This window comes from Hyaena hyaena, unplaced genomic scaffold (genome assembly GCF_003009895.1).
Source record: "Hyaena hyaena isolate Hyena2069 unplaced genomic scaffold, ASM300989v1 scaffold_890, whole genome shotgun sequence".
Classification (NCBI taxonomy): domain Eukaryota; kingdom Metazoa; phylum Chordata; class Mammalia; order Carnivora; family Hyaenidae; genus Hyaena; species Hyaena hyaena.
In genome coordinates this window covers 443,809-464,150 of record NW_024081524.1, presented here as the reverse complement: position 1 = coordinate 464,150, position 20,342 = coordinate 443,809, and the positions used below count along the sequence as shown (strand labels likewise).

The 20,342-nt window shown below is 51.0% G+C and overlaps 1 protein-coding gene across 4 annotated transcripts in view; it reads right to left on the bottom strand.

Moving 5' to 3' along the window:
• Positions 1-576: 576 nt before the first annotated feature.
• Positions 577-20,342, bottom strand: part of CMBL (carboxymethylenebutenolidase homolog) — a 34,121-nt gene continuing 14,355 nt past the window's right edge. For 2 of the 4 annotated variants that reach the window (XM_039220459.1, XM_039220458.1), the window contains exons 2-6: positions 11,955-12,188; positions 9,973-10,080; positions 4,925-5,067; positions 2,637-2,728; positions 577-1,322 (exon numbers count right to left, since the gene is read on the bottom strand). In XM_039220459.1, coding sequence (XP_039076390.1) covers positions 1,143-1,322; positions 2,637-2,728; positions 4,925-5,067; positions 9,973-10,080; positions 11,955-12,169 — 738 coding nt within the window. In that variant the 5' untranslated portion in view covers positions 12,170-12,188 and the 3' untranslated portion in view covers positions 577-1,142. Of the gene's footprint in view, positions 1,323-2,636; positions 2,729-4,924; positions 5,068-9,972; positions 10,081-11,954; positions 12,189-13,910; positions 14,062-19,996; positions 20,240-20,342 lie in introns of those variants that run through there. The other 2 variants (XM_039220456.1, XM_039220457.1) reach the window with 2 other exon arrangements.

The following is a 20,342-nucleotide window of genomic DNA, read 5'->3' as shown; positions in this document are numbered from 1 at the left end:
GTGGATGAGCCATGGGTCCCCCCACCCTCCACCTGACCCCTCCCCGGGGCCCCACCTAATGGCGCGCACCTCCGGCAGGGCCGGGGCCTGGGTGTGAGGGGACACGAGGCGACTGTTCTGGACCCGCAGACCCAGAGGGGCTGGTGGGAGTGGACCACCAGCTAGCCGCCACTTGCTTAGTTTGTGAAGTAAAACTCCCAGCGGCACAGAGAAACACCGAGTGCTGGACTGTCCCGGGGCAGGGCGGGGCGGGGGGGCTGCAGTGGAGACGGTAACCAGGTTACCGGAAAGTCGATGGGGCGCAGCCAGAAGGCAGTGCCTGTACTGGTGCAGACTGGCTCTGTCCCGATGGCTCCCGGCGGCCACACCGTCCTTGGCATGTGGCCAGGGCTGCTGAGCGGCTGAGCTCTTCGTGTGATTTCATATAAATCAATTAAAACACATAAAAACCGAAATGTGGCCCCATACGCCACCACCCTTCCAACTGAATGCATGAGCGATTCCTGACACAGCCCCAGGCCCTGGGCCCCAAAAATGCCCATGTTCTGGAAAATCACTTCCTTAGGAGACGGCCAGTCACTCTAATTCACGGTTCTTTATTAGCTTTTAGAAAAAGCCACACATTCAAAAAGTAAGTTTATTGGCTCGATACAATTAGGTCAACGAAACCCTATTTTAACCTCAGTATTTCTCATAGTCAGCAACGCATGAACATGAGACTCATCTACATTAAGACAGACAAATGCCCAACGAAGCCGGGCTTTGAATCCGAGTTTACAGTTCATATTCTTCATGAACACCCATCATTTTAAAGAACGTACTTAATTAAGAACAAAAAGTCCACACCTGAGCTGTCAGCTGGTCCATAAACAGCCCTAGGTTTTTACTAATAGAATATTACCCCACCATTTGAATTTTTCAGGCACTGACCGTGTTTTCTTTTCTTTTTTTTTTTTTTTTAGTGTATGTGTTAAAAATTATATCATGCATTTCCATTTCCTACTGCATTTATGTTTCAGATGGAATCAGAATTTCAGGATTCCTGGATTTATTTTATTTCCAATAAAAATTAAACGATCCAAGTATCCCAAAGCAAATTTCTGGATGCAAGCTATTTTGAGGAAGTTTACCCTCCGCCACTTCTAAACGTACTTATGCAACCACTCAATCAAATTCCTTCTTGCCTCGTCAACATAGGGCTTGTCCTCTGGTGAACAGTCTTCTCTCTTTCGATGCACGAAGCCATGGGTTTGCCCAGAGAATGTTTTAATTTGATATTCCACTTGGCAGTGTTTTTTCAACTTCTGGGTCAGCAAAGAGACCTGATAATGCCAAAAGATTTCATGACAGTGTGACTTTTAACAATCTGGTAATATTTTCCATTCTCCAAATCCTCTCCGAATGCTCATAAAAGAAATCTAACATCGGCGCTTTAGGTTCCGTAGCTATTATGAATTTGTTACTTTTAATTTGACAGTTAACACAGTCCTGAGCTCTGGCAAAGGAGAGCATTCAAAGCCATATAAAAATTCGATACAATATCAGTTGCTTGAAATTATATTAATATCTTTTGTGTATCATTTAATCTCTAACAAAATACTCAATATAGTCAAGTAGAGGTCTATTTTAAATTTATATTAATATAGCGTACTAGTTACGATTAACAATTTCTAAATGACTGCTTTTGAACCACAATTTTCTTCTGTTTTTTTCTTATCAACATACTGGGTTTAACATACCCATGTCTTTTTTTTTTTTTTTTCCTTTAAAGTAAACTCTATGGGGCACCCAGGTGGCTCAGTCAGTTAAGCGTCCAACCTCGGCTCAGGTCATGATCTCACGGTCCATGGGTTCGAGTCCCGCATCAGGTTCTGTGCTGACAGCTCAGAGCTTGGAGCCTGTTTCAGATTCTGTGTTTCCCTCTCTCTCTCTGACCCTCCCCCCACTGTGCTCTCTCTCTCTCTCTGTCTCAAAAATAAATAAAAAGCAAACAAAAAAAATTTTTTTAAATAAATGTTCTATTAAAAAAAAAAAAAACAACAACTCTATCCCCAGTGTGGGGCTTGAACTCAACCCTGAGATCGAGAGTCACATGCTCCACCGACAGAGCCACCCAGGTGCCCCAATGCACCCTTGTCTTTAAGGACACACCTTATCTTAACTCCTAGGTTCCACATGGGAGAATGGGGAGGCCCATCTTCGATGCCTAGTACCCAGGCGCCACCAAGAGCACATTCAGAGGATTACAATCCCTAAATCCCCAAAAAAACCCACCTTTCAAATTTTAATGTTAAAAAATAATTTGGAGGAACAAATGAAGCCTTTGGGACATTTTCCCCAAAAGGTCAAATCATGTTATTAGTATAGAGAGAAGGGACGCCTGGGTGGCTCAGTCGGTTAAGCATCAGCCTTGATTTCAGCTTGGGTCATGGTCTCAGGGTCGTGCGATTGAGCCCTGCGTTGGGCTCCGTGCCAAGTGTGAGCCTGCTTGGGAGTCTCTCTCCCCCCTCCCCTGAGCTCACTCGCTCTCTCTTTCCCTCAAAAAGTAAAAATAGAAACGACTGTGGGGTGTGCCCACTCCTATAGGAAAATAAGCAAAAAAGAAAGAAATGAGAAGAGGAAAGATACCAACTTACCTGCTCGAGAGGAATCACAGCATCATTCTCTGCAAAGATGAACAACGTGGGGTTCTTCAGACTGTGCACATCTTCACCGTCCTTGATGATGCCTGGGAAATGGGGACAGGAACACGGTGAGGATTTCCAGACACACGCCTCCGAAAACGATGCGGGAGTGGCTTGATGTTTTCAAAGTAAAATCTGTGCTTTGGGGGTTTTGTTTATTTTCTTTTTAGCAATTCCACACAAGGGGCCTGGCCTACAAAATTCGCCTCAAAGCCAGACATGATCTAGTCGGACTTTCCCGCTCTCCACCTCCTTCCCTAGGAGTCGGGCGGTAAATAAGGAAATTAGACCTTGTCTGCTGCTTAGCACACAAAGATGCAGGAGCAGCCTGGAAAATGTTCCCTCCTCGGGGGACGTGCCTTCATTTCCAAAGAAGTGACCACTCTCCAGTCTGCACCATCTGACCACCACGGTTCTAGAAGTTTCTCAGGGTCCACACAAACCCCATAGGGTTCCACAGGGTTATCTGTCCCTGAGGTCACTTCAGAATCTGCAAGAGCATTTGCTCAGAAGCCCGTCCTGCTGGGATGCAGACAACTGAGGGCAGGTCCACTCCTCCAAGAAAATAAGCAAACCTTGTGCCGTATGATAACCATAGCAGTAAAGGGAAGATTATTCTGACACTTGGTAAGGAGGTTGCATTCAAGGGGGACCGCCACACGGGGTCGCAGTGGGGGAGAGACATCCCTCCACCCAAGTACAAGGACAAGTGGGGATTCACGGCCAAGGAGCAGGGGGCGAGCAGAGGGGCAGAAAATTACGAAGAGGAAGCACTGGGGTAAGATGGGCTCTGGCTGGATGACAGGACAGGGTTCTTGCTGACAAGAGTGAGTGGGGGGAGAGGGACGTGGTCAGACAGCAACAGTACGGGACCCTCACTAAACTGCCCCAATGGGCCAATGTCAGAGCCTCCTCAGAAAGAAGACTCACAGCAGAGCCTGACTCGAGTTTGGTGCGGGACAGGGCCCTAGCCAGTCGGGAGAAAATATTGGAAATCTTTTGTTTCCACTTCCTGTGGGAGCCTCCCCTCACCTGGAACTCCCCGCTGGGAGGCATGAGCCACAAGAAAATGGCCACGCTATGGGGCGCCTGGGTGGCTTAGTCGGTTGAGCGTCCGACTTTCGCTCAGGTCATGATCTCACGGTTCGTGGGTTCGAGCCCCGCGTCGGGGTCTGTGCTGACTGCCAGCTCAGAGCCTGGAGCCTATTTCAGAGTCTGTGTCTCCCTCTCTCTCTGACCCTCCCCTGCTCACGCTTTCTCTCTCTCCTAGAAATAAATAAAAATATTTAAAAAAAAAAAAAAAAAAGAAAGAAAGAAAAGAAAGATGGCCACGCTCTGTTAAGGCCACGCTGAGTGGCCGCACAGCAGTTTGCGGCCCTGGAGTCCTGCCCGGAGCTCAGCTCCTGCAGTGTGCAACAGCGGCCAGGAGGGGGTGCTGGCGAGGCGTCCACACCAGGGCACTGACCGGCCTGGACCGTCACCCCCTGAACCCAGCGGCAGCTGACAACTGATTATTAACTTTGGTGCAGTTAGTATTTAAAGGTTTTTTTTTTCTTTCCCTCTTGCTAAAAGCAAAGATGCCACAGTGAGAAACCATTAATCCAAGTAAGAATCCTCTGTGTAACCGAACAATATGTTATCATGAAAGAAAGCCAAATCTCCTTCCGCGTCCTTCTCTTTCCTTTAACATGTTTATGGTCTGAATGCTTCTGTGCCATGAACTTAGAATGTTCTTAGTTCACTGCTATGACACCTGCGGTTGGCCTGGCTACAATGTTTATGCAGCTACTTACATTTTAGAGTCTCTTTTCCTTTTCTTTCCTTCCTTCTTTATATTGTGTGTGCCTGCGGGTGTGTACACGGTTGAAAATAACTGCCATCTTGGAAAAATATCTCCACAGATGTTCCTCATACAGAATATTGTCTGATATTCACCATTATTGCAGAAATAAATGTGACCCCCCTTCATCCTTGGTGAAGAAGTTGAGCCCTCGGGTTAGGGGACTTCCCCAGTGGCCGTGTTGGGACCCAGGGCTCCTCCATCCCAGGGACAGCCTCTGGCTACCGCATTACCCACCTCCACCTCCAGTCTCACAAATCCAAAGCCCATTTCCTTAAGATGGGCCATCTCTGCCCAGCTCGATCTGTGCTGCGCCCCAGACTGTTAGGCTGGGAAGAGGCTCCTGGCTGTCACTCAAACCACTGGTTTCCATGGTGTGAAATGCGCATGGCGGATTTACCGTAGACGGACACCCCTGCCCTGAATTCTGGGTATTTCATCATCACGTGATGGACAGCCACTCCGCCCCAGCAGAATCCCACGACGCCGATTTTCTGCGCATGACACTGCTGTTTCAGATACCTCAAGACAGCATCAACCTCTCTAGAACAGAAAGTTATTCAACAATCAACGGATAGGGCTCACTCGTCGGTGGAATCTAAAAAGCCCAACTCAGAGAAACAGAGAGTAGAGTGGGTACCGGGGGTGGGGCGTGGGGAAGCGGGGGAGACTGACCCAGGACACAGACTTCCAGTTAGAAGAGTGACAAGCCTGGGGGGGGAGAGAGGGGGGCTTGTGACGTGCAGCCCGGTGACCTCAGTAATGATGTGTCATATACCTGAAGGCTGCTAAAAGGGTAGACCTTAAATGTTCCCACAATGAAAAAGAAACGGCAACTAGGGGACAGTACAGGGTGTTAGCTAAGGCTATGGGGCAACCTTTGCGCGATATATAAATGTACTGAATGAACACACAGTACACCTTCAACTTACACAACATTATGTGTCAATTATATTTCAGTCAAGCCAGGCCGGGGGCTGGGGGGAAGGCAAAAGTAATCACACACACATACACACAATCAAGAGGTATTTTGTGAGCCCCCCGGGGAGCGCGCTGGACACCAAGTGCTGTACCAGCAGTAACAGGGATGCACCGTGCCTGGAGGCGCTCAGATTTCTTACATTCTTTTTCTTTTTCTTTTTTTTTATGTTTTATTTATTTCTGAGAGAGAGAGAGACTGTGAGCAGCGGAGGGTCAGATAGAGGGAGACACAGAATCTGAAGTAGCTCCAGGCTCTGAGCTGTTAGCACAGAGCCCGATGGGGCTCGAACCCACGAACTGTGAGATCATGACCTGAGCCGAAGTTGGATGCTCAACTGACTGAGCCACCCAGGCGCCCCTGCGATTTCTTACTTTTGGAGCTCTGTCCTCACCGCGTCCTGCCTGAGGGATGCACATCCCCCTCCTCAAGCATCTCCCCTCGGGTCTCCCTCCCCAGCCCAGCCTCCTCCAACCACCTGTCAGGACTGGAGACGGGCTCTCAGCAAACCACAAGTCAGACCAGCTCGCGTGCCAGCTGGAGGCGGAGTTCTGGCTTTTCCTCGGGACAAAGGCCAAGGGCCAGGAAGAATGGCTCCCAAGGCCTGATCCCAAGATCCACCCCCAGGGAGCACCCCAGCCGCTCTCCTCGGACAGGCAGCTCCCCAAACTCTGACTTGGCACATTCATTCACCCCCCAGCGAGCATCACGGTCCCCCCGACGCCTGGGTCTGGCAGAGCAGGAATTTGGGAAGCCACCAGGACTTTCAGCCAGGAGAGGGCAAGAATAGTGGCCCAGTCTTGCAAATGACTCATCTGCAAATTGGTTGTTTGGAACTCTGCACATTTTCAACTAGAAGCAAGACACCCAAATGGAGGTGGGGCTCTGCAAGGCAGGCCAGAAAGTCCTGTTTGATCAGATAAGGAAGAATTGCGGTTTACACGTTAGAAAAAGAAAGCCATTCTGTTGCGCTTCCTTCTTCCTTTCTCTTTTAATCATAGCATATCCTTGACCACATTTAAATACACGTATCATATACCTGCGTGCAAGTAGTTATTTTCATGTTAGCAATAATTAAGTAATTCTGCAAACTAAAATAGAAAAAGCAATGGTTTTTGACATATGGGCTTTAAGTTCTCCTCAAATGCTTTGATCTTAAGAATAACTGCTGTGGGGCACCTGGGTGGCTTGGTTGGTTAAGCGGCTGACTTCGGCTCAGGTCATGATCTCACGGCTTGTGAGTTCAAGCCCCGCATCAGGCTCTGTGCTGACAGCTCAGAGCCTGGAGCCTGCTTCAGATTCTGTGTCTCCCTCTCTCTCTGCCCTTTCTCAGCTCACGCTCTCTCTCTCTCTCTCTCAAAAATAAACAATGAAAAGAAAAGAATAACTGTCTTAATTAGAAGGGACAAGGAGAGGCCATTTCTTTTTTTTTTTTTTTTGTTTCTTGGAGAGAGAGAGAGACAGCGTGAGCAGGAGAGGGTCAGGGAGAGAGGGAGTCACAGACCGAAACAGGCTCCAGGCAGTCAGCACAGAGCCCGACGCGGGGCTCGAACCCATGAACCGCGAGATCATGACCTAAGCGAAAGTGGGACGCTTAACCGACTAAGCCACCCAGGCGCCCCAGGAGAGGCCATTTCTATAAAAGTACTGTAACTCGAGTGAACAGGTCTTTGCTTGTGTTGCTCGGTGTTCCCTATTTTTCTGGGAGCACCGAAGTTTAGCTTTAAATGAACCTCTTCTCGGGGCGCCTGGGTGGCTTAGTCGGTTAAGCGTCCGACTTTCGCTTAGGTCATGATCTCGCGGTTCGTGGGTTCGGGCCCCGCGTCGGGCTCTGTGCTGACTGCCAGCTCAGAGCCTGGAGCCTGTTTCAGTCTGTGACTCCCTCTCTCTCTGACCCTCCCCTGCTCACGCTGTCTCTCTCTCTCTCTCTCTCCTAGAAATAAATAAAAACATTTAAAAAAATTTTTTTTTAAATAAATAAATAAATAAATGAACCTCTTCTCCTCGCCCGTGCTTGATTCGTGTACCTTGGGGAAGTCTGCTCTAGGTTCCAGGAGTGAAGTGTGTGGGTCAGGCTGACCATCAGAGTATAGCAATCTTGTGGCCACAGTGATTGGTTCAAGGATGGACCTGTGACTGAATCATAACCATCACGGCAAAAGGAGAACTTTGCCAGGTTGCTGGACAATGGAAGGCCGGAGCTGCTGCAGCCATCTTACCACCCAGAGGCAAAAGCCTGAGAAGGAAGCCAGTACACAGGACATGCAGTGGAGACGCTGGAAAGGCACATCCTGGGGATACTTTCTACACTGTGAGGGTACCAACTCCTGCCTGAAGCCAGAAACGACCTCTTCTCAGTTCTATAAACCAATATACCCCATGACTGCATAAGCAGTAAGCATTCAAGATGGGTTTTCTGTTACTTGCAGACTAAAGGCACTTGACTAGATACAAGGATTTCAGTCTCCTTTCAAAGTCAGCATTTGTTTTATGTCTCATTTTTATTTAGAGGCACCTGGGTGGCTCAGTCGGTTAAGCATCCGACTTCAGCTCAGGTCATGATCTTGCAGTTTGTGAGCCTGAGCCCCACATTGAGCTCTGTGCTGACAGCTCGGAGCCTAGAGCCTGCTTTGGTTTCTGTCTCCCCCTTTCTCTCTGCCCCTCCCCCTCTCATGGGTGCTCACGTGTGCGCTCGCGTTCTCTCTCGCGCTCTCTCTCTCTCAAAATAAATAAACATTAAAAAAAATTTTTTTCAGTGCATAGCTCTACTTTTCCCCTGTGGAAGGGTCCCACTGGGCTGCTCCCACACCTGCCCCAAACGATCACTTGGCTTTGTGCCCCCGCCTCGGCCTCCCTTCCCTCACCCGGCCCCGATCCCAGTCTCTGGTGTTTCTACTTCTAATTTGCTCTCAACTTCTGGCTTCCTTCTGTTCTTCCTGGGATTTCGGGATGAGGTTGCAGGTCCCCAGGGAGGGACTTGGGACAGGTCAGTGTGCACACAGGTCATTCCCCAGTGCCTCAGAGCCAGCACAGCGGCCGGGGCCGGGGCTGGGGGAGGGGGGGGGAATGGGGCCGGCTCCTGGAGAAGCAGGCTGTAGCCCAGAGTCCATGCAGGCCTCAGGCGACTCCCCGCAGGTGGCCCTGACTTGAGGTGACAGAGCCGGCCTACATCCCCAGGGAGACCCATCAGGATAAGGCAGCTGACGTACCCGGGGCGACCCCCAGGGCAGCGAGCCACTGGCCTCCTGCCCACAAGTCCCAAGGTGATGACTTGTTAACACAGCCCCCGGGGCCCCCAAGGCAGCCTGCGGCACCCCCGGTCCCACAAGCTGCACAGAGACCCCAGGACAACCCTGGCCTGAGCCAGGACGCGCTGCTACCCTGCACAGGCCCCCAGAAGAAGGTGGCCCCAGTGAGTGCGGGCAGTGAGGCAGCGCCCGGGAGGGCCCAAGGCCCCTTGGCGCTACTGCAGAGGTCTGCCCGGGGTTCACCAGCCCAGAGGATGAAGGGGCCAGCCCCGGAGGGCACTCTGGTGATAGAAGAAAGGAACAGAGTTCCAGAAACCTGTGGCCCCAGGCAGGGGACCCCATTCCCAGCAGTCTCCCCAAGCTGGGCTGGGGGAGCAGCTAGTCAAACCCAGGGCTCACGTGCATGGTGGGGGGAAGTCAGGTGTCAAGGAAGAAGAGCTTTCAAGACAAGTGGCCAAGGTGAGAGTCAAGGCTAGTGGGGGGCTAAGGAGTGCTCCTTTGCCCTGGGCTCGCATTTACTTGTTCAGGAAGAGCTTGGCATTAGAGAACATTCCTGGCCCTTCTCCCCCGCCACACCGAGTCCACACAGAAGAGGGTGTCTGGCAGCCGGGAGGCCTGGGCCTTGCTTCTGGAATCCTGCAGCTAATTTAATAAAAGGCTGAAATCCTGGAGGACCCCCCCTTTGCTTCCCAATGCTCCCCAGATCCTGGCACGAAGGCAGCCTGGTCTGGTGGGTCTGGTGTGAAGACCCAAAGTCTCAGAGCGGGGACTGGGGGGACGGCCCTTTGGGTTTCCAAGCAGCTGAGCAGTCACGGGGCTGGGGCTGGCGTCGGCGCCCGTGACTTTCCTCTCCCCGTCATCTCAGCTGGTTGTGCAGCCAGGACGGGAAGGAAGGAGTGTCCCCCTGTGGACCCCCAAAGCCCCCTCGCCAAGAGAAATCAGAGTTCCCCTGGCATCAGCGACATGAAGGTTCCGGAAGGGGAAGCAGACGAGCCTGCTGGCGCTGTAGGAGCCCTAGGCCACATCTCACCTCCAAGGGCAAACGCACTCTGCGCTGCATGAAAGCACGTTTCCATGGAAGTCCTTCGGCAGGGGAGGGAGGGCGGGTGTCCAAACGGTGACGTCACACCCGCTTCTAGGCCCTCCCCCTGCCCCGGGGGAGGGGGGGCGCCTGGGATGAGGGGCGAGGAGGGGGGAGCACAAACACGGGCGATGACTCACCTGTCGATCTTTCTGGCGTCTCTAGTCTTCAACCAGTCTGGGAAGGTGGACCAGTCCCTAGAAGGGTCCCAGGGTTCTTGCCCCACAAAGAAGTCTGGAACGACGGCTCTGTAAAAGAGCGACATCAACCGACCTTCATCTCAGCCCTGGTGGGACCCGGCATTTGCTTACGTTCACTAAGGCACTGGCTGCGAGGGAGATTCTGGTTCAGAGGAGAAGTGGCGCCCAGGAGGCCAGCTTTGACGGCGTCCAGGAGGCCAGCTGGCACCAGGCCAGACCACTTCGGATTTCACAACCGTAGGTGCGCGGCCTCTGGCGGCCGCCTGCAGCCCGGCCCGTCTGGGATGACGGGGCAATCGGGCAGGGCACGCTCCCCACCGGATTTACGGCACAGGACGCAGCCCCGAGAGGCATGGGCCCAGTGCAGGGGTGCCCCGACCCTCCCCGGAGGAGTCGCATCACCCAGCTGGCCTCTCGAGTGGGCCTCAGGTCAGAGGGCACACCTGGGGAGCGTGTCAAGTCACTGTGACCAAGCAGTTTTTCCCCAGCCTCCCGCCCAGAGGGGAAAGTCTACTGCAGGTCCTAAAATGGGCCACGGAGAGCAAACAAGCCAGTCCACGGAGTCCGTGACCACCCTCCACACTAGTCAACCCCAGAGGGTGGGTCAACACGGCTCTGGCCACAGACCTGCTTCCTGAAATAAAGGCCATCGCCAGTGATGGAGGCGCACAGCTCTTCCTTCCCGGCGCAGAAGGAACCCTGACATCTGGGTCAGAAGAATCCAAGTCCAAGTCCCAGGCTGCCCTGTAACCTTAACAAGTTGCTTACCCACTTTTAGCCTCATTTCCTTGATCTGAAGAACAGGCTGCGTCCCGCACCACCCAACCCCAGGGACTGTTTTGAAGGAGAAAGGAGTTGTAGGCGTGTGAGGGGGGCTTTGTAAATTTCAGGCGCCTTTGCTCATTTTTTACGTTCTGTCTCCACCCAAACGACCCGGAAGGGCAACGGAAGCCCGCTGGCTGCAGCTGCAAGGTCAGAGCTCCATCTTCACGCCCTGGTCTCCTCAGAACAGTCCCATCCTTGGGGAGGTGCTGGGACGGTGACTGCACAGCTGTCCCTCGGCGTCCTCAGCACAGGCTCCAGAGGAGCCTGGGGCACCCAGGGCCGGCTCCTGTGTGCATTAGGGGCTTCCCCTGAGCGAGTTAGTTGTCTCGTATTCTAGACGGGACCCGGGGGCATGAAAAAGTGAAGATTGTCACAGAAAGCCTCTTTGCCGGCAGAGCTAACCTAGTATCACGTGGCAGAGAGAGTGCTAGCTTTCAGTCCTTTCTCTGGAGAACAAGGTAGGTACACACTTGGGAGTTGCAGCTTTGTGAGAAAACAGGAAACGGGGTGCCCCACGCTCAGGGCTTGCCGTGTCTCGGGCTCTCTGAAGCTTTACCAAGATCTGGACTGGAGCGAACACACGCGCTCCCCAAAGGGGACCGTGCAGCTCGACCTGATATAGGCATGGCCTTCGGGACATGAGTGAGGTCTCAGCGCGCGAGTTCAGGAAGCCCGTCTAATTCAGGCAGGACCGTGATGGCTTGTGTCTAAGAGAGAACCCTGCTTGGGACCATGGGTGCCCTGCTTGTGAAATCTGACTTGGGGCCAAGATGCATCAAGTGCCAAGGAGATCTATTTCGGAGCTGGCCAGGTCTGCCCCTGTGTCAGGGGCAGGGGCCCCCGTGGGGAAATAACTCCCAGTGTCCAGCAGGTCCTCAGGGCCAGGCAGTCCATGGAGGACCTGAAGCCCCAGGACTGGGCTGCTGTAGGTTCATGTGATTCACATTCCCCATTTACCCGCACCCAGCGAGATAAGGAAGTAGATAGATAGCTTAGCACACAGTCAGGGTGTTTTGGTTTTGTTTTCCCTGAAGGTAATAAAACAGATCGCAGAAGTTTCCACGAATTGAAGGAAAGAAACAGAACTTCATACGTACGTGTATCCATTTCCGGCGATCATGTCAGCCATGTATCTGGTATTGGGCAACTGCCAGCCAAATATATCTTGAATGACGATCACGGCCTTGCCCGTGTTGAAGGGGGGTTTGGTCACATAAGCCTTGATGTGCTCGACTTGAACTTCGCGCCCCATCCCTCCATATTCTATCTTATGGCCAATGTCACAGGGACAAGGATGAGCCTCGTTAGCCATTGGAGATACTGAAGTGGGGCTACAGAGAGAGAAACATGCATTATATTCTGAATGGTGCAAATCCAATGACTGTAAACAGTAAATAAACTAAAACCAAGAGTACAAAAAATGGGGCGCCTGGGTGACTCAGTCGGTTAAGCGTCCGACTTCAGCTCAGATCACAATCTCGTGGTTGGTGAGTTCAAGCCCCGCATCGGGCTCTGTGCTGACAGCTCGGAGCCTGAAGCCTGCTTTGGGTTCTGGCTCTGGCTCTCTCTGCCCCTCCCCTGCCTGTGCTCTGTCTCTCTCTCTCTCTCTCTCTTAAAAAATAAGGTAAACATTTTTTTAAAAAAAGAGTACAAAAAATAATTAATTTTAACTCACCACATAGTGTATTTATGGAGGAAACCGCTGATAACTTGGGATCTGGGCAGCATAGCCGATGAGGGCTAATTCCCATCACAAACATTCCAAATACCAAAATGAATGTAACCAACGGATAAAAATCAAAACGGGGGAGCTCATAGGAATAAAGGGAACCCCCAGCCACTGAGGGAGCCCAGCGATGCTGGGGGGCAGGCTACATCCAGGAACAAGCACTAACACCTCCTGCCACTTGGGATTCTGTGCCCAGTGAGTCCTCAGGACACCATGGGATGGGCATCTGTGACCAAGGCCCCATGCAGTGTCAGAGCCCCGAAAGGCTTATATTTAGTGGGGAACATAAAACCAAATAACAACAACAACAACAACAAAAAAGAAAACTCTACCAACCAGGACTAAGGCTATGATTAGAAAATCCAGGGGGTAAGAAAAAACCAATCCCCGGAAAATGTCCACTCTCCTTTCAAAGTAGAAATACCTAGACTGTGACATTAACGCAATCACGGACCCTGGGCAGTGAAATTCCTGGGCACCCAGCAGAGGCAAATGCATCTACTTAGAGCAAGACCTTCCCAATCCAGGACAAAAAGCACCACCCACTGGGGCGGCTGGGTGGCTCAGTCTGTTGAGCGTCAGGTTTCAAACGCTGGTCATGATCTTGCGGTTTGTGGGTTCAAGCCCCACATCGGGCTTGCTGCTGTAGGCACAGAGCCTGCTGTGGATCCTCTGTCTTCCTCTCTCTGCCCCTCTCCTGCTTGTGCTCTCTCTCTCTCAACCTCTCAAAAAAAAAAAAATGATAATAAACATTAAAAAAAAAACAAAAACCCAGCACCTGTTGAAGAGGGACAATAAAAGTGAAAGCCTGACGGCGGCTGGGGTCTGGATACAATTTGCAGGGAAAGCGAACTGTGTTTGCTGGCAGATCGCATGTGCAATCGGGCAGAGAGGAGACCGTGAGGATGAGGGTTTTTTGCCTGAGTAACTGGAAGACGACAGTGACTACATGAGAAGGAAACTCAGGAAGGGCAGGTTTGAGGAGATCAGGACTTAAACGTGGGGCAGAGAAAGTCTGAAATGTCTGTTCCACAAGCTGCGCGGACCGCGTGTAACTGGAAGTTCTGGGCAGGGGTCCAAGCTAAAACTACCAACTTGATCCAGTACGGTCAGCCTGTACCGTCGAGCTGCATTATTTGCAGACGCCATGCACGTGAACTTGCCTCGGCACAAAACGTATTTGCAACCCCAAAATCAGTACTTGCAGTGTGATTGCCACCCTCCACGGACTTCTGTAAAGCAGTGAAAAATCTGAGTCACCCACACTCATGGTCCCAGCCAAGGTCGAGCAAGGCAACGCCCGCCTTCCCGTATCAGCCCTCACCCTGTAAACAAGTATCCTTTTCGCTTTCTATTTAGCGCCACATCTTCTGCACTTAGGTGCGTTTGGGTGGTGATTGCGTTGTGTAAAGAGTGGACGCCATGCATGGTCCTGAAGAGCTGGCTAGTGAGGGCACGAAGGCTGTGTGATGTGCCTGCGGAGATCACATGTGCAGTCGGCAAGCCTAGTTCGGGCATGCATTGCAGCTGTTGACTGCAAGTTCAATGTTAACGAATCAACCATGTATTAAATGAGGTGTCTCCACACAAAAACACACATACAACTAGGTTATGCTCGGGTCAGTGGACAGAAATGTGACCAGAGGCTCCTAGAACCTTCTTGTATTTCCTCTTGGAGCCACGGTTCAGGATTTCCTCGTTTGGTGTCCCAGTGACATTACAGAACGTAACCACGTTCGACGGCTGACCTTGAACAACACGGGTTTGAACTGCACAGGTCCACGTCAACGTGGGTTTTGTTTTTTGTTTTTTTCCCCAATAAATATAGCACAGGACTGCAAATGTAGTTTCTCTTTTTTATGATGGTTTTACTATTTTCTTTTTGCTAGCTCACTTCATTGTAAGAAGACTGTGTATACTAAATACAAAGAACATGCAACCTGTGTGCTCATCAACTGCCTATGTTACTAGTAAAGCTTCTGTTCGGCCAACAGCAGACTATAAGGAACTACATTTCTGAGGGAGTCAAAAGTTACATTCAGATTTTTTTACTGCACCAGGGTCAGCGTCCCTAACCTCCTTCCCTCCCCGTGTTGTTCAAAGGTCAACTATACTGTAAATAATGAGAATCAGCTGTACATAGTATTTAAAACCTTGAGTGTGAATGACATCATTAAGGGAATGATTAGATAAAGAAGAAATAAGGAAAAAAGAAGGATCTAGAAGATGGAGCCTTCACCATCGAAGGCTTCGGGGAAATAAGAAGGAGCAAGTGCGCTTGAGAATAAACAGTCAGAAGGGGGGAACTCCCCATGCGCGGGCCTGGAGCCACATGAAGAGAGGTTTCCAAGGAGGGACGGTGTAGACGGAGGCGTTCTGCAAGAGGGGTGGCCACAGGGCTCAGCAGCGGGGACGTCAGGGTGACCCCAGGAGAGCAGGTCTGGTGGGCGTGATGGCAGCGGGCTTGAGGGAAAATGAGGAGAGAATCCGAGAGCATGAACACAGAAGTTCTTCAAGGCTTTTGCCAGAAAGAGGAGCAGAGTGTGAGCAGAAGATGGAGGGAAGGCAGAGCAACGAGTCTTTTCACTTTTTAATGGAAGAAATTTTCGTACATTCACATGTGGATGAGAACGGGTCCCTCACAGAGGAAAGCAAAGCAAAGCCAAACCAAACCAAACCCACAGTGCCAGGTGATGAGGGAAACTAAGGCACGGTAATGTAGCTTAAATTAAGTTTCCTGCCAGCGCGCAGCCCACTGACAGACACCTGACACGTAATCGCGTGACCTCCTTCAAGGGACTCATGGACGCCTTAGTGCCTGCAGGGCTGTGTTTTACTCAAGACTAAGAGTGACCTTGAGACGCCCGAGTGGCTCGGCTGGCTAAGCGTCTGACTCTTGATTTGAGCTCAGGTCATAACCTCACTGTTCGTGAGTTCGAGCCCCGCATTGGGCTCCGCGCTGACTCTCTCTCCCTCTCCCTGCTCCTCCCCTGCTTGTGCTGTCTCTCTCTTTCTCTCTCTCAAAATAAATAAATAAATATTTTTAAAAAAATAGGACGAAAAGTAAGCTTATCTCAACAGCAGCCTGCCCCTCGAGGTCCTGAAAGCCATGCTTCCAAGTTCCCTAGAGACTTTCGCTCTCCCTAACCCCCACCAATTAAAAAGTATACAGCCAGTCCCTCCTCACAACCCCAGGGCAGCTCCTGCTGCCCACAGCGCCTGTCCCTGTGCTATAGAACAATCACCTTTCTGCGCCAAAAACATCTTAAGAATTCTTTCTCAGCTGCTTGCTCACAAGCCCTAGAGCTGGGTGACCACCCACCTTCCTTGGAAGCATGGATGGGTCCTCTCTGTCCCAGGAGGGAAGGGGAGGAGGGGTGGGTGACGTCAGGGCAGGGGCCTGTGGACGCTACATGCATCTGCTCAGAAAACCCAGAGCAGATTCGACAGTCAGGGTGAGAGCAGTGGGGAGGCTGGAGGGCACGGGAGAAGTGGGAAAACAAAGGACCAGGAAAATGTACACGGTCCCTGAGGCCGTGTGCCCCCAGCCAGGCCCACCTACAGGACCTGGTTTGAGGCTGGCCTCGAGATGCAGCAGAACAGACCGGGCTCCGGAGGTCATTCATTACCGGGGTAGGAGGACTGACCAATCAAGGGGCAGGAGACGTGACACAGATCGCAGTGCATCCCTGCCTACCACGGACCTGCGCTGCCAGGTGGTTAGAAACCTGAGCAGAAAAGCAAAAGTAATCTGTTAGAAGAAAATAAAGGAGAACACCTTTTTCCTTTATCTTGGAGCAAGGCAGCATTTCTTACCTTAGACCCAAAAACACGAACCATAAAGAAAAAGATGAATACATTTCATTAAGTAGGTATTAGTCAGCTCGAGCTTCCATAACAAAATCCCACAGGCCAGGCAGCTGACCCAATAGAAATGTGTTTCTCACAGTCCTGGAGGCTGGACGTCCAAGGTCAGGGTGCCGGCCTCCTCACTCACAGACAGCCACCTTCTCGCTGTGTCCTCACATGCACGCTTTCTGGATTCTTCTTAGAAGAGCACTGATCCCACCATGTGACCTCACCTACACCTGATTGGCCAAGGCCCCACCTCCAAATATCATGTTGGGGGTTGGGCATCCACACGTGAACTTTGGGGAGACACAATTCAGCCCACAGCAGTAGTTAACTGTAAAAACCACATACACGACAACTGGGGAGACTGAACTGACCGCGTACCTCATGACATTGAGAGTTACTGTTCACGGACCGCTGGGCAAGGGCCTGATGCTACTATTGCAGTGATGGTTGTGTGTGTGTGTCCGTACCTGTCATAGCCACCTGCTGATGTATACACAGATGAAGCAAGTAGACATCTAGGATTCGCTTCAAAGTAGCCCAGGGGGTGGTGGAGGTGGGGAAGAGATATTACTATTCAAGAAACTATTCTCAAAGCCGAAGATTTAGTATCTAGATAAGACATAGGGAGAATTATTCTAAACCAACAAGGAAAAGACAAACCCAAGAAATAAACGCTCCAAAGATATGAACAGGCAACTCACAAAAGGGTACCCCTGAATGGCACCCAGACCTATGAAAAGATATTCAACCTCACTGGTATTTAAGAAATTATACTATTTTGTACATAAGAAAGACACTCTTTTGCATCCCGCAGATTGGCAAAAGGTCCGTTAACACCAAGAGATGTTAACCTACAGGGAAAGGGGAGGGAATGTGAGCTTGAAACAAACTCAAAATACAAACTCTGGAGAGACAGACTACTTTAGTCTCGCAAGGCCTAGCAAAGTGAAAGATGACGACACTTGCAACCCAGAAAGCCCACGGCTGGGGGTACTCCCTAGGGAGATTCACGCCAGTGTGCGCGCACGTGGCGAGGACGGAAGGGCTGTTCTTGGCGGCCATAACTGGAAGTGATCGAACTGACCCCCGGGAGGAACTGAGTTCGTCACTGTTGTGGGTTGAATGGTGTTGAGTTCCAACTCCCAGAACCTACGAATGTGGGTTCCTTATTTGGATACAGGTCTTTGTAGAGGTAATCAAGTTAAGACGAGGTCATACTGGGTCAGGGTGGCCACGGCCCCAGGAACTAGTATCCTTGTAAGAAGAGGGGAATTCGGTAAGAAACACACAGGAGAGAAGGCCCCGCGAGGCATAGGTGGAGACTGGGGAGGCATCTACCCGCCAAGGGACACCAAGGGGTGCCAGGGACCACGGGAAGCTGGGAGAGAAACAGGGAAGCATCCCCCTCTGGACGTTCAGAGAAAGCACAGCCCTGCTCACACCCTCACTGCAGACTTCTGGCCTCCAGAACCGGAGAGAATAACTTTCTGTTTTTCTGGCTGGCTCAGTCAGTAGAGCGTGTGACAATTAATCTCGGCGTTGTGAGTTCGAGCCCCACACTAGGGTGGACAGGTTACTTAAAAATTTTTTAAATCTTTAAAAAAGATACTCTGCTGCCTTTTTTTTAATTAAAAAAGTTTTTTTTTATGTTTTATTTCTGAGAGAGATAGAGAGACAGCATGAACAGGGGGAGGGGCAGAGAGAGAGGGAGACACAGAATCCGAAACAGGCTCCAGGTTCTGAGCTATCAGCACAGAGCCCGACGCGGGGCTCGAACCCACGAACCGTGAGATCATGACCTGAGCCGAAGTCGGACGCATAACCGACTGAGCCACCCAGGCGCCCCGATACTCTGTTGTCTTAAGTGACCAGCATGTGGAGATTTGTTATCGCCACCACAGGAAACAAACAGACTCATAAAAAAGAATAAAGCATAACAACTCCATGAACAAACTACATGTATATTTACCGATATACATCTTAGAAACATAATGCTATATAAAGACAAATGGCCTTTTTGATGCTAACTAAATACTAAAAACCCAAAATAATACTTATTTTATTAATAAATATACTGCAATAAAAGTGTACTGCAGGGGAATAAAACATACCACCATTAGACAGTGGTTACTGGCAAGGGAGAAAGCATGGAGACGACTGGCTCTAACTGCATTGGTTACATTTAATTTCCTAAGAAAGTAGTGTGTTGTTTTTTTTTAAAGATTTTATTTGTGAGTAATCCCTAACCCAACATGGGCTCAAACTCACAGCCCAAGATCAAGAGTTGCCTGCTCTACCGACCAAGACAGGCAGGAGCCCCAGAAAGTTTTGATTAAGGACAAATGTTTTCAGCGTGGGTCCCATGACTATGGGTGGCTGCTATATTGTTTCCTATACTTTCTAGAATATTCTGGAAGGAAAATAACTTACATTTTAAGGAAACACACATTAAGAGCTAGTCTTTTGCCCAAAATGAATTTGAATCTATTCCTCATGGGTTTGTATTCACAAGCTATGTTATGAAACTATTATTAGTAAGAGAAGTCACCCCAATCCGGCACCAACAGTGGTAAAATTTACACCCAGTGCACTATTTGTTCACAGCCGGTCTGTCAGGCTGACTGCTTACCGGTCCTATGGGGGCGTGGAGACCACAAAAAATCTTGGCCATTCCAACGGGGCCTTGAGCCTGAATCTTTTTACTTTATCTTCAGTTGATACCCACTTTTTTTTTTAAAGTTTATTTTTATGTATTTTGAGAGAGAGAGACAGAGAGCAAGTGGAGGAGGGGCAAAGAGACCGAGAGAGACAGAGAATCCCAAGCAGGCTCCACGCCTCATCGCAGAGCCTGATGCAGGGCTTGAACTCACGAACCGTGAGATCATGACCTGAGCCGAAATCAGAAGTCAGACACAACCGACTGAGCCACCCAGGCGCCCCCAATTGATACCCACTTTCCAGAAGGAATGTTTATGGCCAGGAGAGTCACTGTCTGGACGCATCCTGCACAAACGGGCAGGGACAGGGAGAGGCCCAGGTGTGGAAGGCGGGACTCCGGCCAGGCCCTTCATGTGGCTCAGTGGTGCGGTGTGTCCTGGGCCGAGGCCACCGGGCAGGGCAGCTGGTTTCCACAGACTGCCCCTCTGTGGCCCCCCGTGACCCCCTGCGGCTCCCAGGAAAGGGCCTCCGGGGGCTCAGCCTGGCGGCCCTACTGACTGGAGGCCACTACATTTCCTGTTCAGCCCTCCAGGATTTGGCCTTTGCCCCCTCCCTGCCCCCAATGACACATTTGTTAAAGGACAGTTTTCTCAAAGAGAGTAAAACTATGACTCTGACACAGATTTCCAAGAATGAACACGTGAAGGATTTTATTTTACTCCTATAATCAGAAGGCACGAGGCAGACGTGAGAACGGGTTTGACGGGGAAAAGAGAAGAGCACAAGTGTATACAGACGACGGAAAACGGATTTTTCCACAGGAGGGAGGAAGCCATGAATGCCCCCACCCACACGGGGCACAATTTACTAGCTTGTTGGTTACCCGCCACTTACAAAGAGTTGCAGCGGCTCAAAGCCCACGGGCTGGGAAGGGTGCCCGCGGACGGCGGAGGTTCTTCTACGGAAACACAAAGTTCCTGCTGCATGGCCGCCACTGTCAGCTCACTCACCGTGAGCACCGGCGCTGCGCTTTCCTTCTACTCAGGGACGGGCTGGGGGTCTGCCGTGGACGGTGGGGGCCTCATCAAGTGTGTCAAGAAGGGCTCCCCTGGGGCTCCTGGACGGCGCCGTCCGTGGAGCACACGACTCTAAGTTTGAGCCCTGCGTTGGTGTAGAGATGACCTAATAAGATTGAAGGAGGAGGAGGGGAAGGAGGAGGAGGGAGGGGAGGGGGAGGGGG